At 46.0% G+C, this 10,481-nt stretch overlaps 1 protein-coding gene across 1 annotated transcript in view; it reads right to left on the bottom strand.

Annotated features, from left to right (window-relative positions):
• The window catches only part of LOC135539680 (voltage-dependent L-type calcium channel subunit alpha-1D-like), a 123,509-nt gene that overhangs the window by 23,634 nt on the left and 89,394 nt on the right, over positions 1-10,481 (bottom strand). The window contains exons 29-34 of the mRNA XM_064965719.1: positions 9,779-9,889; positions 8,080-8,163; positions 2,290-2,322; positions 775-903; positions 346-411; positions 1-13 (exon numbers count right to left, since the gene is read on the bottom strand). The exon at positions 1-13 is cut by the window's left edge and continues 79 nt beyond it. Of these exons, the coding sequence (XP_064821791.1) occupies positions 1-13; positions 346-411; positions 775-903; positions 2,290-2,322; positions 8,080-8,163; positions 9,779-9,889 (436 nt within the window). The remainder of the gene's footprint in view (positions 14-345; positions 412-774; positions 904-2,289; positions 2,323-8,079; positions 8,164-9,778; positions 9,890-10,481) is intronic.

Here is a 10,481-nt window from a genome sequence, read left to right as displayed (position 1 = left end):
TCTTCCCAAACACCTGAAACGAACAGTAATGATAGACAAGGACAAGGGTTTGTTTACATACTGCGTGAAGAATAGGGCTGCGTTCAGAAGGGCATGCAATGGAAACCGTTTTTAAACCCTTTGCAAAAGAAACTGAAAATGAGCCTTTCTTCAATGAACACGTCCAGGTAGTCGCTTCTGAATTCAATCCGTTTTTCCCCCATTTGGTACTTTATGAACATGACCCAGGTGTACTGCTGCTCCTTATGAAGAGGTTTAGTGGGGCTGTTGCTGTGAGACTGACTGGAGGATTAAGCTGGTTTGGGGCAAATGGTTTAGTAACAAATAGCTGTTTCAGTGACTCACCTGCATGCCAATGACAGCATAGATGAAGAAGAGCATGGCGATCAGAAGGGCAACATATGGCAGAGCCTGGAGAGTGAGAGACAGAGAGAAGCGAGAGAGAGAGAAAGAGAGAGAGAGGAATGAGAGAGGGATATATATATATATATATATAGTGAGAGAGAGAGAGAGAGAGAGAGAGAGAGAGAAAGAGAGGGCAGAGAAAGAGAGCGAGCGAGAGAGGGAGAGAGAGAGAAAGAGGTCAGAGAAAGAGAGAGAGAGAGAGAGAAAGAGGTCAGAGAAAGAGAGAGAGGGGAATGAGAAAGGGATAGAGAGAGAAAGAGAGAGAGGGCAGGGAAAGAGAGAGAGGGTGAACAAGGGACCAGAGTTAGTTCAGTGCATCAAAAGCCTGGTAAATGAGTGATGAGTTATACGGGGCGTGGTCCTCCTCACCTGGAAAGACTTGATGAAGGTCCACAGGAGGGTGCGGATCCCCTCCCCTCTGCTCAGCAGTTTGACCAATCGCATGACTCGGAAGAGGCGGAAGAAGGTGATGGAGATGCGAGCGTTGTCCTCCGTGTTCTGTAGGGAACGGAGGCAGCGTCAGAGGACCGGAGTGTGTGTGTGTGTGTGTGAGAGTGTGTAGACAGGGAACCTGGCTGTGCTTCAATGCCATGGACAAGCCCTTAACAGTACTCAGCGTACTACACGCAGGTACACTTAGTCCAATGGAGACCCTTAAGGTCTACTGAGACTGAGATGTGAGATACACACATCGCCTCAAATTTCTCCGTGAACCTGTGACCTTTTGAGACAACCGAGGGTTGCTCGAGGGATGGTGTCTACGTGACGTAGGTAACATGAACTAATCCTCAATCAACTGGAACAAGTTACCTACTGAACTACAGATCAGTCTAGGAAAGAGGATTAAAAGAGGCTTTAGAAGTCACCAGTATATTTAACATTCCTTTAAGTATTCCTGGTCGGTACATCAAGACACTTCCTCTCAAAACCAGGCGAATCCTGGCATTGTTGCATGTAGAAGGGCATGTTTTTTTTCTCTCCAAACTCTCTCCTCCGGGACCACCAGCCACTTCACACATCTGTTCAAGCACGGAGGAGAGGTTGGGAAAGATCAGTACAACCTGACTGACAGGAGTTTAAAGTGACAGGGTGGGAGTAGTAATCCCCTATGCAGGATGGCTGAAGCTGATATGCATCTGTATCTACGGGGCTGGTCGTGAAGCTCTACCAGGAGCCCTGCTACAGTACAGCCCTACAGGGGATGAGAGGGACAGGAACACATGCCGTAGGGAGAGAAAACCTTGCCATAGCTCGACTGGACACAATCAGCACAAGCATGGCAACCCCCCCCCCCCCCCCCGGTCCAGAGTCACTGCATGCGGAGTCACAGTGGGACCCCCCCACCCACCCCCACCCCCAGAGGGGTCAGCCAGGAGGGGTCAAATGTCATAGCAGAGGTCATAACCCCTACCCCAATGGGTCATCCACAGTTCACCGCCCCACGCAGGGGGCACATGGCACGGCGGAGACCATGCGGCGGTGTCAGCGCTACAAACGTGAGGAGGAGCGGAGGGGAACCCGCCCTCGCCATGGGGGATGCACACCGCCACGTTTGAGTGATCGACACACTCTCCTTCAAAACAACACGCCCCAAACAAAAACAGGGACATGAAGAGCAAAAAAGCCAAAGCAAACGGACTCAAACTAACAAAGAAAACAACCAAAAAGAACTGTCAAAAACCCACACCAAACTGTTCTCTGAATGAAAACCAAACTTTTTAATTGTATAAATTAAAAAGGCGAGATTATAACAAGAGGCCATGTAGAGGATTAGAGGAGGTTATGTAGATAGAACACAAAATAAATGAACAAGCAAATCAACATGAACCAATGAAAACCCAGAGAAGAGAGGGCAAGGCCCTGATTGGGGGAAGAGCATCTTACCCCCGACTCATCCACCTGAGGAGCCTCCGTTGGCTTTAAAATCAAAGACCTGTGTTAATGACTTGCACAAGTTATCACAGCGTTATCCCTTATACTTGCACACTTGAACGCAACGTCAACAACATGTTTAAGACGTACGCACCATTAAAGACTCACACTTAACCACATATAACAGCACACTTAAAAAACGGACGTTGCGTTGGAGACCGACACACAACATTGTCTCGACGCTTGACGTTTACACACCGCTTATGTAACATTGACAGACTGGACTCATGCACACCGAAATCACAACCCCTATGTAACATAACGTTAACATCTTGAGACTAGGAGGCAGTATTTTGATGTTTGGATGAAAAACGTAGCCACGTGAAACTGCCTATTTTTCAGGCCCAGAAGCTAGAATATGCATACAAATATTGTCTGTGAGTATAACAGAACTGATATTGCAGGCAAAACCTGAGGTAAATTTTGAAACCTCCCTGTTCCACTGCATGCCTATCATCCATTTAAAGGGATATCAACTAGATTCCTTTCACTATAGCTTCCACAAGGTGTGTAAAGTCTTTAGACATAGTTTAAGCCTTTTATTCTGAAAAATGAGAGAGGATGATCACATCGCGTCAGTGCATAGCTGGGTGTCCCCAGAGTTTTGCATGTGCCAACAGCTTGGAGCAGACATTTTCTCTCTCTCCTATTGAAAAAGCTACCGTCCGGTTGAAGTATTATCGATTATTTATTGTAAAAACAACCTGAGGATTGATCATAAAAAACATTTGACATGTTTCTACGAACGTTACGAATACTATTTGGAATTTTCATCTGCCCGTCGTGACCTGAACGAGCCTGTGGATTACTAAACAAAACGCGCCAACCAAATGGAGGTTTTTAGATATAAAAATAATCTTTATCGAACAAAAGGAACATTTATTGTGTAACTGGGAGTCTCGTGAGTGCAAACATCCGAAGATCAAAGGTAAGCAATACATTTTATTGCTTTTCTAACTTTCGTGTCCAATCTACTTTGCTGCTAGCTGTTTGTAATGCTGAGAGAGATGTCCTCACATAAACGCTTGGTTTCCTTTTTTAAATTTTTTATCTGACATGCCAGGTGGATTAACAACAAGCTAAACTGTGTTTTGCTATATTGCACTTGTGATTTCATGAAAATTAAATATTTTTAGTAATTTAATTTGAATTTGGCGCTCTGCAATTCAGCGGATGTTGACGAAAATGATCCCGCTAAAGGGATCGGTGCGCCAAGAAGTTAACGACACAAAGAACAGAATCTTAGCGCTTTAAACGTTTAAGACAACGTACAGTTCAGCTTAACAACTTCTATGCGGTGCTTCCGTTGCATTTAAGACCGGCATACAACATGAAGACGTGTAACACGTAAGGTAATGTTTAAGATTGAAATGCAACTTTATCACTCACTGTGTGATGGTAACGTGTGATCTTAGTGGCCGAAAAATAAAAGCTTGTGGTTTGACACATGGATCACGTTGGAACAATGTTTATGAAACAACGTTTGACTGATGCAGATTCTTATTATGACACTTATGGATAGGACGGTTCCAAACGTAACGTTAACCCGACTATAACAGCGTTGCTATAGCGACTGTCACACAACCCATATATAACCCATTCCTATCAGTCAACAGGTCATACTACTAGTGCTTCTGTAACTATGGTAACTTATAAACAACCTTTCCTCCACTCATATAATATCACTATTGGCTTTTGGCTTCTCATCAGTATCTGATTCAAAACTCATTCAGAATTTATACTGCAACCTTTCCAGTATGTCACTTAAGGAACACTAATACTAATTCCTTTAAGTCTGAAAATCATTGATCTTACGCTAATTCACACTCTCAGTTTCTCCTGCCCACAAATCCACACGAACACGCCGCACCGACACACATTTTGTAAAACATTACACACAAAGTTAAGTCATATTGTATTAGTCAAAACTCTTTAAAATGCAGCTGTCAACACCTTTATGAGAAAACAGTATATTCCTCATCAAAACACCGCTGTGAAAACTGAGAGAACTGTGAGAGAAACTGTGAACCCCTGTACGCTTTCAGGTGTATGACTTCACAGCAACACTACAAGGAACGACACTGAGTGATGTCATCAACAGGGGGGACAGTAAGAGTAGAGTAACTCCAGACAGACACGGCTCCAGGTCACTCATCTCCCGCGGTGGCTCACACTGAACAACAGGAACGTTCCGGAACGAGCAAAAGGTTTGAGGAGGTTCTCTCGGTAATCCTGGCCAACCAGCAGCGTTTTCACGGAGCATACCTTTGGCATTGCCACGTCGCCGCAGACAAGCGCCGCACATGTCACTGCGAGACACGTTTCGATGATGAGGAGGAGCCGTTAGTGATATCTGTCAGCGTCGCACGCAGCAAAAAAAAAACATGCGAGTCAACGGTCAGTGCCCTGCATCAGAGTCGCTGCTAGAGGTCGCTCTCACAGCCCAGTGCGGAGAGAGTAAAAGAGATCAAGGGAGAGGGAGAGAGAGAGAGAGAGAGAGGGGGATATAGAGAGGCGAGGGAGAGACAGAAAGAAGAGGGGGAGAGGAAGAGGGGAGAGAGAGGATGGAGAGAGGAGGGAGAGAGAGAGGGTTTGGGGGGTAGGGAAAGAGGGAGATGTCATGCACCTGACTGAAGGCTACACACCTGGACCTGCTCTACAACATGAGCTCTGTTGGGAGCTTTAAGAGCTTCACTACATGGGAAGACAGAACAGAAGACAGAGACAATAACTCACAGAGACACAAACACATGATCAACAAAGAACCTCAGACTCAGCTACCGCATTGATGAAACCACCAGAGATTAGTCATCAGATCTGCTTATGGCTAGAAGTGCTCTGTTTCTTCCGTGAGGCTCACACTGATTGTGAATGACTGTTAGTGAAGCCTGATGTGTTTCAACTTTTGACCCTGATTGAACTTTGATATTGATTGAGCTGCTTTAATTGTGTTCTGCTTAGGGAGAACTTCTGCTTAGGAAGAACACGCTGCAGAAAGAAATAGAGTGTAAAAGTCAATCCAATATTAAATCGCCACTGTCTGTACATTCTATTCCATTCTATTTCTATGTTGCAGCATTGTGCCGGGTGAACAACATGCCCTAGCAGTGCTCTGAGCTTCAAGGCCATTCTGTCTGGAGGGGAAAATATACAAGGGAGGTGTGGCGAGAGAGAAGGGTCAAACTTCACAAAGGGTCACAAAAGGTCAGTGAGCAGGCGGACTGACCGGTGCGGGCCCATCGCCATTTGTGTGTGAGGGGGGGGGGGGGGGGGGCATGGGGAGGACGCTAGGCGGACGGGGTGAACACCTGACACTTTCCCAGCATGCATCAGGAGAGGAGGTACACAGCCCACAGTGATTGGGTAACAACAATCAGGCCACACGTGAAATGGGCAGCTATAGTATAGCCATGCGTGGACATAGATCCTAGATCAGAGGTTAAAACAGCCCAACTGAATGGAGTGTCTGATCTAGTCAGTCCTTCTCTATCTGTGACAGACAGTGAGGCAGAATGAAGGCATGCAAACCAACAGCCAATGGGAGATGGAATTGGGCACACACACACACACACACACACACACACACACACACACACACACACACACACACACACACACACACACACACACACACACACACACACACACACACACACACACACACACACACACACACACACACACATAAAACACACATACCAGCTCTCACACAGTCATGCACTAACACATTCACATCCACATAAAACAGGAACACAGACACTGACACACTGACATATGGTGACTCTAGAGAAACAGCACTGAAAGAAGAGCACAGAGAGAGATGGAGAGAGAGAGAGACAGAGAGTGAGAGAGAGAGACAGAGAGAGAGACAGAGACAGAGAGTGAGAGAGAGAGACAGAGAGTGAGAGAGAGAGTGAGAGAGAGAGACAGAGACAGAGAGAGAGAGAGAGGGAGAGACAGAGAGAGAGGGAGACAGAGAGAGAGAGAGACAGACAGAGAGAGACAGAGAGAGAGACAGAGACAGAGAGTGAGAGAGAGAGAGTGAGAGAGAGAGACAGAGACACAGAGAGAGAGGGAGAGACAGAGAGAGAGAGACAGAGAGAGAGAGAGCAAGTGAGAAAGAGAGTGCGAATGAGAGAGAGAGCGTGACAGAGAGAGAGAGACAGAGAGATAGAGAGTGAGACAGAGAGAGAGAGACAGAGAGTGAGAGAGAGACAGAGAGAGAGACAGAGAGACAGAGAGAGTGAGAGAGAGAGAGAGAGCAAGTGAGAAAGAGAGTGCGAGTGAGAGAGAGAGCGAGACAGAGAGAGAGAGACAGAGAGAGAGTACGAGTGAGAGAGAGAGCGAGACAGAGAGAGAGAGAAAGAAAGAAAGAGAGGGAGAGAGAGAATGTGTGTGTGAGAGAGAGAGACCTATAATCTACTATGAAAATGTGTGAGTGAGAGTGCTTGTATTAATTGACAACGGGTACGTGTGACATGCACTGACATACTGTATGTACATTATTGACGTTGTGTACAGTATGCACACTGCACGGTGCTGCATGTGACTTAAGAGAGTGTTTGGGTTAGTAGAGTTAACTTAGTCGCAGTAGCTTTTCAACAGAGCACTACCCAACCAGGCTACGTAGAGAACGTTTCAGCAGTAGTCTGCTACGGTAGTTCTAAGTAGAAGTCATCCACCGTTTGACCCTGTCTTGACAGACTAACTCAACCAGGCCAAAGTACAGACAGATCCTGAAGCACAGTCAACAGACATCCCTCTAGCTTTGCTTAATAGTTACATCATCTCAGAACATTTCTTTACAAACGCCTGTTTTTTTTGTGTTGCCCCAAAACTGACAAAACGTTCGATGACTCATTTTGAGTTTCGTAAGGCATTATCAGTGTGAAGGGATTCGCGAAGACAAACGTTGTTTACGCAACAACAAAAAATAATACAGGGATGAGTTGGATCATTGCCATACTTGCCTCAAAAAGTTTCTATGGAAACAGAATGAACACGAGTACCAGGGTTAGACGACCAAGCGGATGCAACAGCAGCATCGCACGGCTCGTAAACCATCTATCGATCGCCATGGTTACAGCGTGTGGGACACCTCTGGTGGGAAACGTCCGGGTGCACCGAGGCATCGTAACACTCGCTTCAACAATAAAACAATCAAACATTTCACCACGTCGTACCATACCACACATTAGGAATGCATTGCACACGGCCCGAGTGTCAGAATAAATAGAAGCTGCTGTACAACGGAGGTCAGGCGGTTCATTTTAATAGCGACGGTACATGTTTTCGTCAGACAGGAGAGTACAAGACAGGAATTACAAGAAGACTGAAGCCGTACAGAGAAAGCCAATAGAACCACTAGCAGACTGAAAACCAATGGAGTATATATTGCCGAACAGAATATCGTTTGAAACACATAAGCAGTATATTTCCTAATATAGCGATCTGAATCAGTTTCCCTGTATGAAGTGATGGGCAGCAGCAGTTTAGTACCAACTAACTAACACTAGGGGGCACTGTGGGCCTAATGTAAAATAATATAGAATCAACGAGGGGAGAGGGAGACTGACATGAGGAAGACGGGATTTACTCTCTCGGTCTCATATTCACTCGACGTAAATCTAAGCGTCTTCCTCAACCTCAGGGCACTCTTAGGGATAATGCTGATGCTACTGGCATTCTGGCTTCATTGTAAGGCTTCAGTTTCACAGAAGAGACAGAAAAGGTAGTACTTACGTTCACTTCAGTGATAGCAATATCAACGACGCTACCAACTACAATTAAGGCATCAAACGTGTTCCACGCATCAGTGAAATAGTGCTGTCGCGGAAAGCCACAACACACACGGGGAGGAGAATAGAGAGAGGGAGGAGAGGAGTACAGTGTGTGGATAGGAGCATGTAAGGGAGGCAGCAGGGAGGGCCAGAGAAGGAGAGAAGACAGACAAAGAGAAAAGAAGCCATCAAGACCTGAATAATCAATAACAGAGAGAGTTACCGACAGAGGCCCTTTGGTAGCAGAGGAGCCGAAGTCAGCAGAAACAGCAGCCCATATAACCTAGGACCAGGGGTGTATTCAGTGAGGTGAAACGTCCAGAACGTTCCGTTTGCCTTTAGAAAATGCTACATCACAAATTAACTCCTCCACACCGGCGTTTACAGTCATTACCCAAATTGTTGGCACCCCTTGGTAAAGATGAGCTTACGGAAAATATGAAAAGAGAGATCTCTTTGGCGACACACACCAGTGGTGGGCTCTGTCGTCGAAAGAAGGATGCTTAGAAGAGAACCTCGTACCTACTGTCAAATATGGTGGCGGATCTTTGACGTTATGGGGATATTTTTGCTTCCACTGGTCCTGGGGCCCTTGTTAAGGGCAACGGGAGCATGAACTTTTCCAAGTACCAGGACATTTTAGCCAAACACCTGGTGGCCTCTGCCAGGAGGCTGGATCTTCCAACCAGACAATAACCCGAGGCACACATCAAAAATCCACAAAGAAATTGTTAATTGACCACAAAACCTTGCGTTTCAGGCCACCGTATTAGGGCAAAAAGGCCTTTTGAGATATGTAATGCATTGCCATAAAGAATTATAAAGACAACATTTGCCTAGGAACTCACTTGGTGAAGGCCGCAAGACTGAAAATGAACTAATTCAATGTATCTGTCACTAGCAAATGCAGTCATGGGTGGTAACTCTACAATTCAGTGGAAAAGGCAAAGGAAAGATTATATTGTAGGTGTGGCTTAGTGGGGGCGTTACTCAAAATCTGGACCACCCACAGGGTCACAGTGACTCTATTGTTTTGAGTAATGACTCCTCAAACGTTTTGCGTAGTGTTGACAGTTTACAGTGTAGGCGGGGGTTAAGTGGTGAGGTTTAATACGAAAATACTGTATTACCTTAACTAGTACCGAGCTACTGGCGTCATTTCAGTTACTTTCAAACGATATCTGCAAGTTTAGTGCATCTACTCCAATGTACGACAGTATTGTCAACGACTGGGTGTAATACAAATGTGTATGTGATCTATAAATGTTACTCTGTTAGAAAGTTAGGTAGATCACTTGTTAGTGTTTCAGAGACATGCTCCAGTAGGTGACAGTCACACAGAGAGAGAGAGAGAGAGAGAGAGAGAGTGAGAGAGTGAGAAAAAAAGGAGAGAGAGAGAGAGAAAGAGAAAGCGAGACAGAGCGTCCTGTCTCTCGGCACTTCAGTACTGCACCACACCAGTCGGTCTCTTACTGGGTCCCGGTCCTGATCCTCAACAACTAATAATAATAAAGGTACTGTACACACAAGAACCAAAGACACCTGCACACCTAATGGGCAAATGTGCAGAATGAAACGGTATCTATAAATGTGAGATTTGTGTCCATCTGTGTGCACACGTGCATGCATCTGTGTGTGTGTGTGTGTGTGTGTGTCCTTACCCTGGGTTTGAAGGCGATGAGTTTGAGCACCATCTCCGCAGTGAAAACAGCAGTGAAGACCATGTTGAGGATGTCCATCACATAGTTAAATGTCGCAGACTGGCCATAGTGCTACAGACAGTGATAGGGAGGGGAGGGAGGGGGAGGGAGGGAGGGAGGGAGGGAGGGAGGGAGGGAGGGAGGGACAGGGAGAGGGAGGGATAGGAGGGAGGGAGGGACAGAAACAGACAGACAGAGATAGACAGACAGACAGACAGACAGAGATAGACAGACAGACAGACAGACAGCCAGACAGACAGACACAGACAGAGATAGACAGACAGACAGAGACAGCCAGAGATAGACAGACAGACAGAGATAGACAGAGATACACAGACAGACAGACAGAGATAGATAGAGACAGACAGACACAGACAGACAGACAGAGATAGACAGACAGAGATAGATAGAGACAGACAGACAGACAGAGATAGACAGACAGACAGACAGAGATAGAGACAGATAGACAGAGATAGACAGAGACAGACAGAGATACAGACAGACAGAGATACAGACAGACAGACAGATAGACAGAGATAGAGATAGACACAGACAGACAGAGATACAGACAGACAGACAGACAGACAGACAGACAGACAGACAGACAGACAGACAGACAGACAGACAGACAGACAGACAGACAGAGAGGGGTGGACGTAGAGAA

Source organism: Oncorhynchus masou, chromosome 5, assembly GCF_036934945.1.
Source record: "Oncorhynchus masou masou isolate Uvic2021 chromosome 5, UVic_Omas_1.1, whole genome shotgun sequence".
In the NCBI taxonomy this organism is placed as follows: domain Eukaryota; kingdom Metazoa; phylum Chordata; class Actinopteri; order Salmoniformes; family Salmonidae; genus Oncorhynchus; species Oncorhynchus masou.
Note: the sequence above shows the minus strand (reverse complement) of the source record. Positions and strands in the feature narration are given on the sequence as shown.